Source organism: Abramis brama (genome assembly GCF_963993115.1).
Source record: "Abramis brama genome assembly, chromosome: 3".
In the NCBI taxonomy this organism is placed as follows: domain Eukaryota; kingdom Metazoa; phylum Chordata; class Actinopteri; order Cypriniformes; family Leuciscidae; genus Abramis; species Abramis brama.
This window is the reverse complement of record NC_139965.1, coordinates 48,841,339-48,861,252: the sequence shown is the minus strand read 5'-3', so window position 1 is coordinate 48,861,252 and position 19,914 is coordinate 48,841,339. Positions and strand designations below refer to the sequence as shown.

At 38.9% G+C, this 19,914-nt stretch overlaps 1 protein-coding gene across 13 annotated transcripts in view; it reads right to left on the bottom strand.

The window, feature by feature from the left end:
- Window positions 1–19,914, bottom strand: part of LOC311079646 (receptor-type tyrosine-protein phosphatase delta) — a 687,052-nt gene that overhangs the window by 57,840 nt on the left and 609,298 nt on the right. For 6 of the 13 annotated variants that reach the window (XM_084109251.1, XM_084109252.1, XM_084109246.1 and 3 more), the window contains exons 11-19: window positions 19,389–19,577; window positions 15,535–15,645; window positions 11,343–11,354; window positions 8,608–8,877; window positions 6,949–7,530; window positions 5,200–5,345; window positions 4,935–5,079; window positions 3,256–3,561; window positions 2,193–2,386 (exon numbers count right to left, since the gene is read on the bottom strand). In XM_084109251.1, the coding sequence (XP_083965377.1) occupies window positions 2,193–2,386; window positions 3,256–3,561; window positions 4,935–5,079; window positions 5,200–5,345; window positions 6,949–7,530; window positions 8,608–8,877; window positions 11,343–11,354; window positions 15,535–15,645; window positions 19,389–19,577 (1,955 nt within the window). The remainder of the gene's footprint in view (window positions 1–2,192; window positions 2,387–3,255; window positions 3,562–4,934; window positions 5,080–5,199; window positions 5,346–6,948; window positions 7,531–8,607; window positions 8,878–11,342; window positions 11,355–15,534; window positions 15,646–19,388; window positions 19,578–19,914) is intronic. The other 7 variants (XM_084109253.1, XM_084109255.1, XM_084109254.1 and 4 more) reach the window with 2 other exon arrangements.

The window sequence follows — 19,914 nt, the reverse complement described above, 5'->3', positions numbered from 1 at the left end:
CACACGCACATGCACACAATGCTGTCTTTTGATTTACAGTTATGGTCAGAATTATTGGTACCCCTGGTAAATATGATCAAAGATGGCTGTAAAAATACATCTGCATTGTTTATCCTTTTGATCATTCATTCAACAAATTTACAAAACTCTAACCTTTCCTTGAAGTAAAACAATTGAAAGTGGGGGGTAAATCACATTATGAAATAAATGCTTTTCCACAAAGCATGTTGGCCATAATTATTGGCACCCTTATATTAAATACTTTTTGCAACCACTTTTTGCCAAGATAACAGCTCAGAGTTTTCTCCTTTAATGCCTTATGAGTTTGGAAAACACCTGACAAGAGATCAGAGACCATTCCTCCATACAGAATCTCTCCAGATCCTTCAGATTTCCAGCTTCAAGTTGGTGCTTCTTCTCTTCAGTACTCCACTCATTTTCTATAGGGTTCAGGTCAGGGAACTGGGACGGTCATGGCAGAAGCTTCATTTTGTGCTCAGTGACACATTTTTACGTTGTTTTTGATATTTGTTTTGTATTGTTGTCCTGATGGAAGATTCAACCACTGCCAGAATCCATGATAACAGAATCCTAGATAATCCATGATAACATGTATCTGAACAATATGTCCAGGACCTCAAGCAAAAAAAAAGAAGAAAAAAAAGGCCCAGAACATTAAAGATCCAGCGGTATATTTAACCATGGCCATGGGGTACTTTTTATCCCCGTTTGCACCAAACTCATCTGGCGGGTTTGCTGCCAAAAAGCTCTTTTTCTTTTGTTTCATCTGACCATAGAATCCAGTCCCATTTGAAGATCCAGTCATGTCTGACATCTGAATATGCTGGAGTTTGTATTTTTTTCTTTTTCTTGAAACCTTCCCAAACAACATGTGCTGAAGGCACTAAAACTCTCTTCCTCGCCATGTATTAAGACAATATACTGTACACACATGTCCTCTTCCAGGCAGATTTGTAACATCTCAAGTTGATTGGAACTTCTTAATTATTGCTCTGATGGTGGAAGAATTCTCAATGCTTTAGCTATTTTATTACAGCCACTTTCTATTTTGTGAAGCTCAACAATCTTTTGCTGCACATCAAAGCTATATTCTTTGGTTTTACTCATTGTGATGGATGATTAAGGGAATTTGGCCTTTCTGTTTCCTCATATTTATACTCTGTGAAACAAGAAGTCATAGCTAGACAATTTTATGTTCCTAGTCACACTGGTATGCTAAAAAAACAAACAAAAAAAACCTGGGAATATACTTCAGAGATATTTTACTAAGTTCTAGGAGTGCCAATCATTCTGACCAATGTGTTTTGGAGAAAAAAAATGTTTATTTCATAATGTGATTTAGCCACACTTTCAATTATTTTACTTCAAGGAAAGGTTAGATTTTGCTTGCGAAACAAAAGGATAAACAATGCAGTTTTTTTACAGCCATTTTTTATCATATTTACCAGGGGTGCCAATAATTCTGACCACAACTGTATCAATACAATAGTTGAGAAACTGAAAAGTTATAGAATATGTTTCTTTCTGTTTTTTGTTTTGTTTGTTTTTACTAAATAAAGCCTTTTTTTTTCAGTTGGCAATTTATTTAGCCTCATCCAGAGTTATTTATTCTTTCGTTCAAACATGAATTAAACAATCATTTTAATGTAGACTTGGGCTAATGTTAGTGTTTCAATAGACACATAGAAACTTTTCTCCTAGTATTGTGTAATTATTTCTCATTATAAATTTGGACATGCAGCCAGTCTATAAGTATCACTCTTATAGACTGATGAGTGCTTATCACAACATAGCAACCATCATTATCGGCCTAGAAACCGTATAAGGACCATGCACAGCCCATTTCTGTGCACCAGAACACAGTAATAACATATGTCCTTAACAACTTTCACTCTTAAAAATACTTTTTAGATTAGAAACAAACCAGCTATCAGCTGAAATTCTGTTTCCATCTAGAAACCACCTTCCATGTTCCTACAGCTATCACCTATAACTATATTCTTGCAGGGATTTCTTTCAACTTGCTGTTTTTTTTTTTTTTTTTTTCAGTGACCATATTGAAATGCATTCTAGGATTGCCAAAACATCACATAGACCGAAATCAAAATAGTTGCCAAAAGCTTGTAAAGATTTACTTTAGAAATGGTGCAGCTGTGCAGGTGGGTGCCTACCTGAGCGTCATCGATCAAGATGTCCTTGATGACAGGGTGCCCAATGGGTTCCCCATTAACCATCCTCACATAGTGCACCTGGTACCCACGGATCTGCCCGTGCTGTCTGCTTGGCACCGGCGACCGCCACAGCACTTTAACAGATGTGGAGTTGACAGCCTCCACCTCGACTTTACGAGGAGGGCCACTGGGCACTGAGAGAATTATGGGATAAAAGACAAAAAGGTCAAGCTTAAAGAGGACACTTCCTGTCCGACTGGACATCTCTCAAGAGAAAGTGGTGAAGCAGACAAAAATCTACAAAATGTGTATATACCACTAACAAGTACTGGATAACACTAATATCTCAACAATGAGAAGTCAAAAGCAAAAAAAAAAAAAAAAAAGAGAGGAAAAAAACAAAAACAATCCCCAAAAACAGGTCACACAACTGACCTAATTTTTTTTCTGAAAAATGGGGTTAGTGGAGTCAAAATATGGAATAAAAATAAGCAAAAACGCCAAGAGGAGTGTTTCAGAGCTTTGAAGCACTCAAAAGGAGTTTGGCTATGATAGAGTGAAGACAAAAAGAAAAAACAAATGGAAAAATTTAAGAAAAAATGTCATTAGCGTGGGACATTTGAGAAAAAAGCCCCATTTTAAGAGGATTCACAGTTGATTTAGGCATCTTTTCTCATGTATGAAAATGAGTTTAACTCCATTAAAAAAAAAAAAAAATAATAAAATTTAAAAAAACATTGATCTTAAGAAAATGGGGGAAAAACAGCAAAACATTTGGGATTGTTGAAAGTTTAAGGTTGTCAGAAGAACATGCCATGAAATTTCCAAGAAAGTCTGGTCACGCAAAAAGACTCAAAAATTCTCTCGAACATTCTCCCAAAATAAATGTTGGCTCGGTGAAAGGTCACAAAAAATCCTGGTTAGTAGAGTTAGTGTAAATACAGGGGACTAGAGGGGCGAGTGGGTTTTAGGGTGCCTTGGGCAGAAGTCTGCCAGAAGTGGGGCGTGTTTTAAGGGTAAAGACATTAGAATAGGGTCACAGTGGCGTGTGGGTAAGACATACCATCTTCCTCTGTACGGATTAGCTGAGGTAAACTCTCAGGGCCTTCCCCCGCTTCTGTGTGGGCGCTCACTGTCACACGGTATTCTGTCCATTTGTCCAAGTTTTCCAATAGATAATGGTACTTTTCAGGCGGTATGTCCAATATTTGTTGCAACGAGGTATCGTCGCCTTCAATCGCCGCATACTGGATGGTGAATTTGGTCATGATTCCATTTTGAAGCTCCACTGGTGGCGGTTTCCAACTTACCAGAATGCTGGTAGAACTGTGACTAGTACACTTGACTTCCTGGGGCGGAGCTGAGGGCTCTGATTGGAGGATCAGAGGATTGTGGGAGGAGTATATTCATTAAATTGGATTCAAGTGGTTTTGGAGTTTGGTTGGATCCAGGTGAGGTTCACGGGGTTGAGGTAAGAGGATTTTTTTGTTTTTGTGGTGGATGTGTAGATGATGTTGATGGACAAAACAAAAACAAAAAAAGGAAACATAAAATGAGGATGGACCACAAGGACTACATTTATTTAAAAAAAAAATGATGACAAGAAAATAAATTTAAATGAAGCTTAAAAAGATGAACAGAAACGGGCAGACATGTCACAGATTTCTCATAAAGGAGGTATAAAAGATAAAAAAATTCACAAATAGTGTGGGTGGGACTGGTGCAGACACAAAGTAAAGAACCTACCTTCGTAATTCTACATGTTATTTATTCCTAAATATATTCTAAAATTCAGGGCACAAATTTAATTTTCTCTCATCATACTTCAAAAGCATTTTCCAAACGTGAAATATCTTAATGAGTTGCATTTAACTGGGCCCTGTTTCCTCCAAGCAGTTACCATCAATCCAAAATTTCAAAGGTTGATGTGTCAGCTCTGTACAAACAGTAAATGCATTGCTCACCAACCTTTCCGAGGCCTGTTGGTTTGAGGTAAAAGCCTGGATGGTCCAAGAGTTCATGACTGACGCTTCTAGACTTGGACATGCAAACACTCTACCGGATAACAGCCCTCCAAGATACTTACCTGACATGTTCTCAGAGGACCTCATATTTATTCAGATTACCTCAAATTGTGAGTATGAAGTGAAGCACAGTCAAGCTTGTCAACATCAATTATGCATCAAATTATGCAAGATTAATGAACGGGTTGATCTAAAGGTTTGGTTACAGTTCAACTTGAATGAATGGATAATAAATATGAGGTCTTCTGGGAATGCAATTCTCTTTTCTAGCTATGTATCATTGCATTTGAGCTTACAACAAGGCTCCAGGAAAAGGAACCTTTCCAAATTCGGTAAATCTTTCAAATGCAGTGTGGTATACTATAGCCAAAGTCAAAAAACAAGGCACCCTTAAGCTGAACGACTGCAGCCAAACAGATGAATAATTCACTCTCATCTCCTTCTTGGCTTACTTATATGACACCAAATTCAACAAAGTGACCTTGTCATTTGACATTTCCCACAGGTCGGCTTTCATTAAAACAAGATGTGCGCTAACAAGTTGTTTGCAGAAATGCCTCCATCTCAAAAATCTCTCAGTGTAAACCACTGTTTTTACATCAGGTTTTACATTAGCAAACGCTGTTAAGAAATGGAGGATTTCTGCTTCAGCAAGTGCTGCTCCTGTTCTTGGACTGCATGGATTTAGGATAGACAGTAAAGACAGAAGAGGACCTACGTGTCTGAGGTGTTTCGGCTGAGATTTCGTTGGTGTACGCGCCAACGCCGTGTTTGCTGCGAGCAGCCAGCTGAAATGTGTATGTAGTAAATGGCTTCAGATCTTTCAGCAAATAGGTGGTGGTGGGCTCAAAGCTAACACGTTTCTAAGGAAAGGAACAACAAAATAAAGGTTAACACCCTAGAAAATACAGTACAATCACCCTGACCAATGACAATGATGAAAATTCTGGGAGGCGTTTTCCAATGACTGTTGACATTCAGACCTCCTCTTTGTCATCTCCTTTCTTATAGAGCAGCTCGTATCCGATGATTTGATTGTCCTGGCCCGTCTGAGTGGGGGGGTTCCATGACAACAGGATGCTCGTCTCAGATTTGGCTTCACCTTTGAAGTCCGTCGGTTGAGAGGGCACTATAAAATGTTATAATAAATAACAGAAATTATAAAAAAACAACTGTCATTTTCAAAGTGTAATTGCAGTAAATTTTATGTTTGTATTGTGGGAATACAATACATAAGGGGGGATAAGCAGACATTTATCTCACTACAGGCTTAGTTCTCCTGGAATAACCTGAGGTTGTGTGGTAGTTCACAGTGTGTAATTACAGTCCCATAACAGACTAAATTGCGACTCAATTGTGTACGTTGGCTATATGTATGAATAAAGCTCATCCAATCAGAATGCAGGGTCTGTTTTGAGTTTTAAACTTAAGTTTTAGTAACAGTTTATTTTAAGGTGACGTAGTTACACGTTACTACATGTACGCACTATAATAACAACCCTAGTAACTAAACCTAAACCAAACCCTAACTAACTCTATAGTAAGTACATGTAGTTAATTAAAGGATTAGTTCACCCCAAAATGAAAATTTCCTAATAATTTACTCACCCCAATGCCATCCAAGATATCCATGTCTTTCTTTCTTCAGTGGGAGAGAAATTATGTTTTTTTAGACTTTTTACCTTCATTAGTTCGGATTGAGCTGATCAACAAACGGACAGGGAACTACGTCATCGCGTTGAAAGGTCACGCCGGCGCCGGCAGAAGTACCGCCCCACTGTTTACAATGCGACCGTACGTAGGAGGATAGTTCAAATAGTATTGTTTGCTATTATATATATATATATATATATATATATATATATATATATATATATATATATATAGTAATAGTATTCAGTGAATATGAATACGAATAGTATATGAATAGCATTCTGATGAATATGAATAGTAGTTCAAATAGTATTGCCGGCGCCGGCGTGACCTTTCAACGTGATGACGTAGTTCCCTGTCCGTTTGTTGATCAGCTCAATCCGAACTATTGAAGGTAAAAAGTCTATAAATTATTATTTATTTTTTTTAAATGACCTATCGTTTCGCTAGATAACAACCTCTTCTTCAGCTGTGATCGCGTACAGCCCGTTTAAAAACTTCAAAGACTTTTGAAACTGCATTGATTTGGACTTAAAAAAATATGGCAACCAATGAAGTCCATTGTTAGAAGAAAAATCCAGAAATGTTTTCCTCAAAAAACATAATTTCTCTCCCACTGAGGAAAGAAAGACATGGATATATTTAATGGCATTGGGGTGAGTAAATTGGGTTGGGGTGAACTAATCCTTTAATATTACTCAGTACTTATTTGAGTAAGTACAATGTAACTACAATAAAGTGTAACCGAATTTTTTCATAAAGTGGTTTCACTTTGTGTCTATAAAATTGTTGGTTTGTGTCCACCATGTTACAAATAAAAACATAAAATAAATCAAAGCATTGATTTACAAAAATACATATTAACCTCTGATTATTAAAATATTTAAAATTTTTATGTTAAATGTCCAATAAAACAATAAAAAACAAAGTGTGATATAAAAGAAGAAAATGTGATACAATTATTCATATTCATGGTTATTCATAAGTTTTTGATTAAATGAAACTTTTTTTTTTAAATCATGGTAAAAAACAAACTGGACATTGTCCTCTTTGTAATTCCTGTAATTCCCAACACCCACCTCCAGTTTTAGCTATGATCTGCAAATCAGATGAGAGCGGTCCATCTCCTACAGAGGTGAAGGCCAGGACCTTGATGTAGTAAGTCTTATTGGGCGTCAGGCCCGGAATGGTGAGAAAGTTGGAAGTCCTTACAATCTGTTTTTCCCATTGGTTGACGTGCTGGCTGGGATCGGTGGTGTAGTAAACCCTGTAGCCCGTAATCTGCCCGTTGGCCTCCTCAGGTTCGTCCCAGTGGATTATAGCAGTCGTGGCACTTAGCATGCGCCCTCTGACTTGCCGCGGGGCGGTACTTGGTGCTTGCTCTGCCGTTTTGGCTTCAATGGCTTCACTGGGAGGCCCACGCCCAATGTTGTTTACGGCGACTACTCTAAATTGGTAGTCGGAGTAAGGGCTCAGCCCCCCCACACTGTATCGAGTGGTGGCGACTCCATCAATCTCTTTATAAGAGTCCTCAGAGTTTTTGGGCTTGTGCTGGATGATGTAATAAGAAACAGGTTCGGGATTTCCAGAATCCCATGTGAGCGTGATGCTTGTTGCGGTGCGTTCTGTTACCTGGGGAACACCTGGCGGCTTCGGTAAAGCTGGATCATCAATAAAGAAACTTGAATCAGTGAATTTCAATTACTTGTAAAATGGAAAATCCACTGCAATTAGTTACTAATGATTATTGGAGACTGTGGGAGGAATTCCCTAAGATTGAATGGTGCCCGCTGATAGTTTATTTGCACATGCTGTCTACTACCTTTTAGTGCCTGATTCACTGAAGGAAATATGCAAATCAGGTAAACTACTTGTCCCGGACAAGTGTTAATGTCGAGCCCTGAGGTGCATTTTATAATGAGCCTAATTTACTTACAAAAGGTAGCATTTCAGCACTTTTAGTGTGTGGATTGCAAATGGTTTGTGAGTGCAAGTTGTTGGACTGAAAAACCGCACAACATGCCTGCTTAATTCAGGAAATAAACATGTATTGTCAATAAAGTAAATTCTAACTATTTGAAAACTAACATTCATATGAAAAATTATTCTTCTCTTGGTTTAGAGAAAATGCATTAATTGTGTGTGCAATTGTACTGGTAAGCTAAGCAGTGTTGTACGGCTTTGTCATCAGCATTCATGGACCATGTGCTTTTCCCCTGGGGTACTAGCCGAAGGTAAAGTGTCAGCTTGCTCTGCCAACACACAAACAGTAGGCGTGTATTATAGCACCATTTACTGCTAATGTAATACAGCAAAAGAGCTGTCTAGTACAGTCTTGACAGTACCTCCGCGATAAGGAGGAAACCAAGTTCCCCCAGAGGAAGTGAGTCTTTGCAGTTTGTTTAGAACATGTCTTAAATATTCCACATGCTGTAATTTATTGCTTTAATTCAGAGCACATTAGGTGAGGTTGGTGATAGGACAGATACTGTTTAGTCTTTGCATGCTATCTCCTGGGGCATATTATGACTAATGTGGTTTTGTTGTGTCTGCTAGAGACAACGGTTTTGTGTGTGTGGATATAAACAGCTGTAAGTGTGTCGGCATGTTTGAGCAAACAAGTGTGGCAGCAGTAGGAGCTCATGTATTCATCTGCAGAATGTGATAATACAGATCAAATAACAGCAGCTTGGTGCCGATTGGAATGTTACATATCGAATCGTCTCTTGAATTCTCACCTTTGACCGTAATCTGTGCGACTGCCTCTATAACGCCCAGCGTTGACATAGCGACGCACGTATAGTTGGCCGACTGTCGGACGTCAGTGAGTTCCAGCACGTTTCGCCCAATGGGCATGTCATCTTCAGGGGTCAAATCCTCCGACCCCAGCATCCATTTGACATAGGGCATTGGTGACCCCACGGCCACGCAGGTGATGTTAACGCTGCCACCGGGCATGATTTCATTGTCCGTTGGGGGAATGGAGAACCGGGGTGGAACCCGTCTCACTGCAAGAGAACACAAGTACTGGTAACTTACCGCACAAACGTAGGGCGACGGAACATTCGGGAACATTTAACAGATGAAGAACTGACAAAGAATTAGCGTCTGGTGTATTTCACCGATACACTGTTTCAACTGATTGCTATATGGCAGGATCCAACAGGAAACTAATGCACATGTAGAAGACACAAACATTCCGCCTCACTCCCTTTGAATTGGGACATTGAAACAGACACCATGCACAGGTGACCCACGCGTGACAGACGGACGGCAGCACAAGGGGGAACTGGAGGGCCACAGCATGCAGGAGTTGTGTGTGTTTGTACAACTTCGATGCTGCGTTCTCTTCCAGTTGATGTGAAGGAATGTGCCGAATCACATTGCCACATCACACACACAGCAACAAGTCCCGCAAGAGGGACCCTGCTAAACTAACAACAGGTAGAGACCAGCTGTGACTGTCTGTCTGTGACTGGCTGCAATTCAAAAAGTGGACGCACGTGTCAATGGCAATGGTTGTGAAACCGTTGATAAACAATGCAATAACAATGAAAGGGTGAATTTGAAAATGATTTAAAATTGAAATATGAACAGATGCAGTAAACAAATTCATAGACGACCAAAAGATATACCCAAATGGGGCATGGGGGGGCATTCCTGAATCTGTCATGCAAACAAGCACATTGCTCATTACACAGGAAAAAAAAAAGTGAATTACAGAGAAAAGAGGAGGAACAGGAGAGAAGAGGAAAGGAGACGAGGATAAGAGGGGAGAAGTAGTAGAGTCAGATAACAGTAAATCAACAGGGCTATTAAAAGCAGGAGTCTCCAAGACAGAAAGGGAGAGAGAAAGAGACAGGGATACTATCCACTAGCTTCTCAGAAGAGAGTTTATGGGACAGCAGAAGGGTGGGAGAAGATTCAAGAGTCCAAAATAACTGAACCGATGTCAGTGTTACTGCTTACATACTGTCAGTCTCAGATGGCATTGGCTGATCTATAATGCACACAGAAGTGGCAGGGGCTTTCTCGAAGCGACAGGCTCTGTCTGCTTTAAGCAGCTTCTGGGAGTCAGTGTGCAGCGGTTTATATCAGTCCTGCTACAATGCGCGTGTCTTAAGACAATGAATCACTGGATTTGAGAAAGGGTTCATCACAACAAATCTTTCAAAATTTTCGTACCGTAAACTAGAGCAGTGTTTGCTAGGCATACCGATAGCATGCATATTCAAAAGTTTCTTAAAGAGATTAAATTCTCTTTTAAGACTCTAAGACCTAAAACGGATGGGTCAGATAAGGGAGATGTCCAAAAAGTGTACTGTTGGTGTGCAACCATGAGAACAGCGTTGGGAAAAAAATAAATAGACGTCTGAGTAGAATGTTACATTCCACTATAGCAAGGCTCCTCAAATCCCCCACTGATTTGCAGAGTTTAGTTCGAACCCTAATCAAACCCATCTGAGCATGCTAATCAATGTCTTCAAAATTACAGTTAGGTGAGTTGATCAGAGTTTGGGCTAAACTCTGTAAGACCTGATTTGAGGAACCCTGCACTATGGTCATTATCCATGAATCCCATTTACCAGCTCCTAATCGTGCTAATCCAACCATGTCCTCCTGTTTAAGACCATAGGTGTTCATTGGCTAGGATTTTAGAATTAAAATGACAAAAGGATTAACCTAAACAAACCTTCCATGAGGACTTGGCGTCTATTTAAGTCTCTGCGTTAAACCACCAGAAATGGAAGGAAAAGAAGGAAAGATAAAAATTTCAGCGACTGGTGGTATGCATTCGACCGGAGATGTCGCACTTCTCTGGAGATGAAATTTCTAATTATTGCAGATTTTCATTCTAGCACAATTAATTTCCAATTGAAACTCTGTTCCAGGACACATGATGTTTTTCTTTTCATCTGAATACCGTTCCATTTGTCGAGTCTTGAGAACAACGCTCTACATGCATCAATTGTCCTTTATTAGCAGCTCATTAGGTGGAAAGGAAAGAAAATATCTGATCTCACAGACCTACGGAGCATGTCTCATTGCAGTTTGTACCATGCAAGGTCAGAGCATGGAGTTTTTTTCTAGGTGTTAGGAAGGCACAAGTCAGTCAAAGTAATGAAGCAGGACCACTGACATGTGGGTGAGGACAGACAACTTTAGCATGACCAATCCACCATGCAAACCCCCCAACAAACTGTGCACATTCTGACCAACATGCACCACTTTTTGGTCAAGCAGTACAGCGGAGAACAGGGAATTCATTCAGACCATAACAAAAGGAAATGAAGAAGAAACTGTCCAAAACATAAAACATAAGGAACCAAAAGCAGAATTTGATCATAGACACGCAAATGCAGCTACAATATTTTATTTTTTTCGTTGGGAATTGTAACTAGCGTTTGTATCGTTTTTTTTTGTTTTTGTTTTTTTAAGTTTGAAGATGGTTAGAAAGAAAAAACACACCAACCTTCTCGCAGCTCTGAGGGATGTAGGGAATTGATGCGGAAACAAAATAAAATGAGGAGAAAAACAAGGGAAAATACAGAGAGAGTAAAACAGGCCACATTCAACCCAGAGAATTTCTGCTAGAGACAGAATGTCTAGGAAAAGAAAAGTGTGCTGTATTTTACAGGCCTTTTAATGCGCTGCCCATTAAACAATATGACACAGGTCCAGTTACGAGCTTTACATGCCATCAGCAGTCACTGTGGTTTGGACTGACTTTCCTCTGGAGTTTTGTTCATAATTTACAAATATATTTTTTGGTTCCTCATGTAAACCACATGACTGAGACCTGTGCATAAATTTAGCCACACTCCTTAAAGCAGTAGTTGACATCTGGCCTTCAAGGTTTATAAGATGGAACATATTTTGGCAGCTGATTATGATAAATTTGGGGTTAAAGTCAATATGAAATCAAAAGCACCCTGTTTTCTTACCAATATGAGATATTAAAAGGTGTACAGGGTGGCTGTTGACCTACAGTGACCAGTCACTCTTATTTATTTTGATCTTAAATCAATTCCTTCTGGATAAAATCAGGGCTGGGTTTCTCGATAACGTTGTCTCTTAGCGCGCTGCAAAGACTCTTAAGGTATAACTTAACTAAAGGTATACCATTTACTAGGCGTGTTCCCCGAACTATACCTTAAGATATACGCTGCTTAAGATATACCTTCTTACGTGCGACATTACCGGGTGCTGTCCGTGGCGATGGTGCTGAATTGGTTGATATCAATGGCTCAAGAATCAATTATTCTCTCGTGCAGGGGCTGCTTCTCTGCGTTATGTGAGAAAGCGGTGTTTATAAAATAAGCACTTCAGAAATAGTTGAAATTGCATTTATTAGGACTCATGGGGTATTATAAAAAATAATCCAAACTATAATAGCCTATAATAGCCTAGCCTACATATTTTAAAATTGTATCATATATTGCTGCCACAATAACCATTTCAAAAATTTTACGTGCTTTCATCTCTTTCCCATTTTTGTTCGCTGAGGTGGAGCTGCGATGAAATAGTGTTCTTGTAAATACTTTCCAGCATTTCAGTAATAAAAGTGTACATCTTACATATGATACTCGGTAGTGATCAAAAAGGATTTAAACAGTGAATTTTGAATCTCTTCTTGTAAACTCAGAGATGTGGATTCAGACGGCAATTAAATTCCCACACGACCTGTTTGTCAAAAAACTATTTGTCCAGGGATTTTTACGCGGGTTAGGGGAGAAAAAATAAAATACCGTATGAGCCCAAACAATTAGCGTCCGAATAGGACTTAACTGACAGTGTGCTTTCACTGGCCTTTGAAAGCGCTCCGCGGACGGCGCGGTCTTTTAGAACAACTATTCGCTGTATCACTGCCATAGTTTGAGCAAACTCCCCACCACAATCATTCCCTTTAAATAGACTATTAAGCCTTTAATGGTTCGGCAGCTGATGTACCTTTGGATAATATAATTAAAAATCTAACAACAATCCGTATAATGACAATTTTATTCTTTGCAACACTTGAATTAGCCTAATTGAACACTGTCTGGGTGTATTAAAACTTCAGAATTATATTTGTATAGACCTGCAACAGTGATAAGGTAAAGCTAAGAGTGGTCCAGACCAACCTTCCGAACGTATGACTTACAGAAGGTATACTTAACTATGAACGTTTCGGGAAACACGTATTAACGATAAGGTACAGCTTAAGGTGTAACTTAAGAACGACGTAGCATTAAGAAGGTTTTGGGAAACCCAGCCCAAGCCCTTTTGTATCAAGCCCTATGTTTCATTATGAAATACATCACAGTAATAAAGTAAAATGGATTGAGAACACAGTTGACTTGTTGACTTCATGTTGACTTTACTGTGCCAGATTATATAGATGTAAACTTGAACTAAAGAATGCACATAAAGGCACATGCTCCATCATAAGTCAATATCAATAAACATTTTTTATTTATACAGTGGAGTGATTCTTCAGTTAGTGGACCTTCTGACTGCTTGAAAAAAAGAAAAGAAAATTCCTTACATTAAATTGGAAGTTATAACTCTGAATTTATACAAGTAAAAAAAAACAAAAAAAACATGGATTGTCAGCTCTCAAATACTGACAATAGGGGTGTGCCGGTTTCAGAATTGGTGATGCCGGTTATGACGTGAGTCAAATGTGACGGTTCGTCTGTTATAGGACAACTTAGTTTGAATAAACGAGCAGACACTGATTAGCTACTTGATCGCCTAAATTAAAAAATTGACCAAATTTCAAAGCCGCACCCGCCCGCCATCCGCTGATTGTTTTGCGGTCTATGGACGATGCAATGCTCTGCTGATGCGAGCCGCAAGAAAGCCCTTGTCTGTTCTAGAAAGGATGCAGCAAAGATATTTAATGCTAATGTATGAGGCACAGGCCTACGCTGAGTTTCATTCATTTACGATGAGATGCGCTCTAGTTCACAATGCCATGCAAGTGAACGCGGTGCACCGGCACCTCCATGTCACGGTTATTATATTGTCTGCTATATTTGCTTTTTATTTATTAAATACATGCAACTGGTTGACGAAACAGTTATTAAAATTAAGATACAATTTGTACAAAACAAAATTCGCTTTAAAGAAAGGCTTTTAACAATGCAATGCAAGTGAACGCGGCGCGCCGGCGCCTCAATGTCATGGTTATTATATTGTCTGCTATATTTGCTTTTTATTTATTAAATACATGCAATTGGTTGATGAAACATTTATTAAAATTAAGATACAATTTGTACAAAACGAAATTCGCTTTAAAGAAGGGCTTTCTACAAAGCAAAACTTAATGAAGTGGTAAAAATCATGTCTGACGATTTACAAAACAAAACCTCATTAAGTGGTAAAAACCATGTCTCCCGATATATTGCGCATCTTATGATCCTATCTTTTATTACAATTGTTTTTGAGCTAAAATGTAATACACATCATATAGGCTATACGCACTGTATATGTTTCTTTTATCAAACATGTTTGGGGCCAATCAAGGGGTAATTAAACTGCACGATCAGTTATCGGTAATGATACGTTGTTTATTATTGCTAATGTTTATTATTGCAAATGTTTTTCATTTGTTTAATAAATCTCATAATGATGGCACATCACTATATCATAATCACAGCTTTTATTTCTATCGGTCTATTGGCAGTCGGTCAGGGGGTACTTGGCAAAGAATCAAATAGCCTACAGTTGGAAACGACGTAGACCATTAATAACACAGACTGTTAACAATTGTTTTTAATTAGTATTTAAACATTCTCTATGATGAATAATGTTTGTAAAAAATATTTTAATAACACGGTTTTGGCGGTTATAGAGTTCTAATGACGGTGTTCAACTATAACCGTCGGTCTCACGGTTATATACTAACCGTCACACCCTTAACTGACAAATTAGGTATAGGCATCTAATAAAGATAATAAAGATAGACATTACAAAAATTTAATTTTTCATTTCCTGGATAACCACATATGTACCCAAATGTAAGGCAGCAGTACTAGGTAATTATATTGTAACTTAATTAAAACATTTAAGGCTGATAGTCTGTACTTTAAAACTACATTTTTTGTTTGTATGTTTGTTTTTACTGAACATTTTATTTATTTATTTAATCATCCTAAGGCACAGAAGAGTTCACTTAATTGAAGAATCACCCATACATATTAAATTAAAGTATTTTAGAGTACATTACAGATTAAAGATTGCACTGAAATTTGTTATGTTTACAAAAATAAAATGATAAAATAATAACATAAAACTCTTCTTTTGTTTCAAAATAAATGAAAATAGTTTTATTCCGTTTGCCAGTATAAAGAAAGATGAAAAACAGAACGGTCAGACATTTGCTGTAGAGAGGAAAGAGGTTAAACTCAATCAATCATTCCTGTTATCTTAAGAGTCAGTCATATAACATACAAAACAAGCAATCGAGTCAATAAAGGTTAAATCGAAATTAAACACCAGACAGGCAGAAAATCAAGGCGGCAGCAAATGTCATACTTGCAAAAATTTGCAGGAAACCAGAGGGATCCAAACAACAAAACTGACCAGCTAACTGGCTCTATTTGATTGAAATGTGTGTGTGACTAGAGTTATTATATGCTCTTTTGTTGGTTTTGTTTACCGCCATGAGCTGTTCCTACCTCTGACATACAGGTTAGCAGGTGCAGAATAGCGTGTGCCGTCGTTGTTGGTTGCGACACATTCGTACTTCCCTTGGTCCGATTCCTCACTTTGTTCAATTTGCAGCGCTCCTACACAGTGGGAAAGAACACGAAGCAGAAAACAGATAATTACAATAATAATACAAGCCATTAAACAACTTACACTAGATCACATGCTAGGCCTATTTCTCTCACTATGAATTGGAATTTGTTCTGTTTAGGTCTCCATAAGGGTGGACGCAACAGAATGACTTCAGCTAAAGGCAGTTCACTGCCATCTGACTGCTGCTATATTGATGTTTAACCCTGAGAGGCGACATCTGCAGGCATGCCTCGCATTGGAGAGGTTCGTATAGACTTAACCAGTTTATGCAAGCTAAGCTCCTGGAAGCTGGGGGTAGAAATGTTTCCACTTAAAATGTCTAATGCAGTATTTCATTCTCTAGGCCCGATGCATCATGGGAAAGCAATTTCAGCACTAAAGATGGATTTCACGCTGGATTCGCGATGCATATTATGATTTTGTCAGGAACGGAGTAATTTTGAGATGCTTAAATCGAAGTGTGTTGTGAGCTAGTATCTCACCCTACAAACTAACTTGCAGCAGTTGCACTAGGAAACGGGTCTAGAGAATAGTACGGCAAACACTGCCATAGACATTTGAGAGGGTACACAGAAAGAAAACAAAAAGAGACTTTGCAGCATTAATTATCTTGGACATTTTACAATCACATCAATGGAGAGGAAAACATACAGTACAAAATACATGTTGCAGGGTTTCTAAAGGCACTTAATTGATAGGGTGTTTCAAAATAGTTTGAGCATTACTGTTTAGAAAAAACAGTTGTGATAATAATCAATAATAATACTGATCGATTATTAATTGAAAGGTCTACAAAAGGTGAGGGGGGGAGGGGAGGGTAGCCCTGCAATATTATTACACATCTCACAGGACTGTTCATTATGGGAATGAGTGAAAACTGCAATACAGCAGCATATGACTCAAATAAAAAAGGTTTACAGTATACAAAAGCAGCATAAAAGGGGGTTAAAAAAGAAATTTGGCTAATAAAATTTGGTTAAATTCAATTTGAATTGATCCATCAATAAAATGGCCAAAGACTTCAGAGGGTGGAAGTCAGCAAAAACTGCAGCATTCTCAGGAAAAAAATACGCTGCTTAAATCGTAAAAAAATTGAAGAAGAAAAAAAATCTGTTGGGAGAATTATCGTTACCAGTACATAAACCTCTAGCACATGCAAATCTTTCCAAAGAACAAGAAATGTGTGTCGGCACAACTTACAACCTTTTGACAACCCTTAGCTGAAAAATAAAATGCAATTGTATTAGAAAATTCAAAACGGCCTCCGCCGACAAGAAAGCAACCAATCACTGCCATAGCTTACGCAAAGCTACAAATGACACCCATAAAAATCCACCAATGGGATCAGCAGTGTGGTGTCACATGACCCAGGGAAAAACATTTTTTAAAGTGCACTGAACCGCAGCGGACACCGCCTCCTGAGTAGCTTGACAAAAAAAAAAAAAAAAAAAAAAAAAAAAAAAAAAAACACAAAATGGCCACCTCGGTATCGTCTGTTAGCTTTTCCCCAACCCTGAAGAATGGAAAAAATAAAAACGTCAAAAAGGAAAACAGCCTTCAACCCAAGAAATGCAAGAAGGAAAAATAGGTGGAAGAAGAAAAAAAGCACCGCAGAAACTTTATCAAAAAAGTAGTTGTTTGGGCTTTTTTAGCTTGTTTTGAGAAGGGTATAGGTAGAGGAAAGCAAATGGAGGACGGAGAGCAAAAAAAAAAAAGAAGAAGTTTGTAAAGACAGAAATATGCTTTTTTGGGAGAAAAATCGTGGCAGAGAGGTCTCCGGTGTGTCTCCGACATCTGGGCTCATGTGCGGCTGAACAAGAACAGCTAAGGGGGGGAAAAATGTTTGGCTGTTTTAGTTGGACGAAAAAAAGGGACACATGATCTGCTATGGCCAAAAGATAAAAAAATAATAAAAAATAATAATAATAATAATAAAATAATGAAATAGAACACATATAGGATATGCTTCTTTGGGCTGCAGTAAGCATATCAACTCGGAAGAGAGAAAAAAATACAAGAGGCTTTCTTAAACTGAAAGAAAACCAAACGAAAGAAAGAAAGAACGCTTACGCAAAAAAGGTGATAGATGGGTGGCGTGAACAGAACGGGATGGTGGGGGAGGGGGACAATGGGGAAGATGCCGGGGCGTTTCATGGATGCAGACACATGTGGGACAGGAAGAATGAAGTCAGTTGTTCATTCTGTGAACTTGAGTTGAGCACTCTTACCTCTTATTGGCGTACCACCTGGGTGGATTATATGAATGCAAATAAGATTAAGAAAGAAGAGTCGTTAGTACGAGAAGAGAGTCTGGCCGCTTTGGAAGAAGAATCAAATTAGCTTTGCTTTGCTTTCTTACAGACTTTATTAGGCTACAACAGGAAAGAGAGACTCAGAAAAGACAGCCATTGGCTCTAGTGGAAAAAAGCACAGGATTGAGCATTGGTCACTTTAGGAGGTCAAAGAGCAACTGGTACAGTGGATGAAGCACAAGGGGCCATTTTGAGACCTGTTGTGGCCGTGATCTAGCGGGAGGGGAACTAAGGTTTGATTGGGAACAGTGGAGAGTCTTTGAGCTGTGATTTGAGACAAAGATGGAGTGACAGTGTCGGTGCGTGGCCCTGACCAGCTGCTCGTGTTGGTGTGTGCTTTACTGCTAGTCAACTAGTGTGTGTTCTGCTAGTTTATCGACACCGTTAGTAAAATGCATGCCATGCATTTTAACAGTAGTTTGAGAAACATGGAACATTAGTGGGAGGCATGTGTGCTCAGATCTACAAACTTACCAAATGACTCTGGAGATTTACAAAACAGAGAGAAGAAAGACAGCATAAAAAATATGATTATATTCCTTACGTTTGCTCTTGTTGACACACTTAAATCTGACACTCTATTGCACAGGGTTATAAATGGCTAGGAAAATCAAGAGAGAAATCAGACAACGAAAGAAAACAGGACAAGGGCAAAGCGGAGAACTCTGGGAAGACATATTGTACCATATTGAGTGCTGGAAAACACATCGTATTCAACTCAACAATTACATATTCACAATGTGCGTCAATTGCAAAACGAAATAGGGTTGTGGGGAGCGTTACGAGAGAGAACGCAGACGAAGAGAAGGAACGTCTACTGCGGCTCCCAATTCAACGGAAAAGAATCACCAACATTTTCAGCCCTGAATTTGGTCAATTGGATGCGCAAACACACAACAAAAGTCACACACACAGGGACGGACGTCTCTCTCTCTTTTTCTTTTTTTCCGTTTTTGGATGTAATAGAGGTTTTTTAGGCTGTTGGTACATGTGCATCATGACATGAAAGCAACAAACAAAACAACCTTGATGATTCTTTTGAGAGCAGTGAATGAAGCCAGATTGTACTAATTGCGCATTTAAGGAAGAGAAATAAGGACATGGAGAACGACAGTTATTTATTATGCATGGTTCGGCTGCTTTTTAACTAAGTGTTAAAATGGAAACAAAACAAAGCCCAATTTAAGCTGGCCAAAAATGCAGTCATAGCAGTGAATCATGAGTAATAAATTAAACAGACAAGAAAACAAGACACATCACACACAGAGGGGACGTAGACGACGATGCCGTTTCCTACAGAAAACCAAAAAATTTTCCATGAGAAAGAACAGAAAGTCAAATGTAAAGAAGGACAGGAGCGGCTCTTGTCGCTGCTTTTCTTCTGCCGTTATGGAGCCAAGCGTTCAGAGGAAAATTACCTGATCGAAGCTGTTTGATGCGTCCGTTGTTGTTACTCGTGTTGACCGGGAGGAAGTCTTTGAACCAGGAAATGTCTGGGTCGGGGTTCCCGCTAGCAGCACAGAGCATGGTGGCGGTACGGGTGCGCTCGACCACCTTGAGCTGAGGGCCCATGTCTATGGTGGGGAAACCTGCGGGCAGCTGATCCTCTGAAACACAGCAACACCAGCACAGTCACACACAAACACGCACATGCACTTTCATTGCTCTTCAAGCCTTTATCACATTTAGGAAGCTGAGGTAACCTGGAGAAACTTGTGGGTTTGGTCCCAGCTAACAGGGAATGTTCTCAGAACTTTGGCTAACATTTTGCCATGGTTCTCTCAAAATGATGAACAAATGTTATTCAAGTAACTTTAATAGATAGTGTGTTGAAAGTTATCTGGTCTTTAATGATGTACTCAAAACGTTAGCACAAAATAGGCGAGTAGTGTTTCTTTACAAAGTGAAATCACCAACTACTAGCCTGACATGCATAATAGTCGT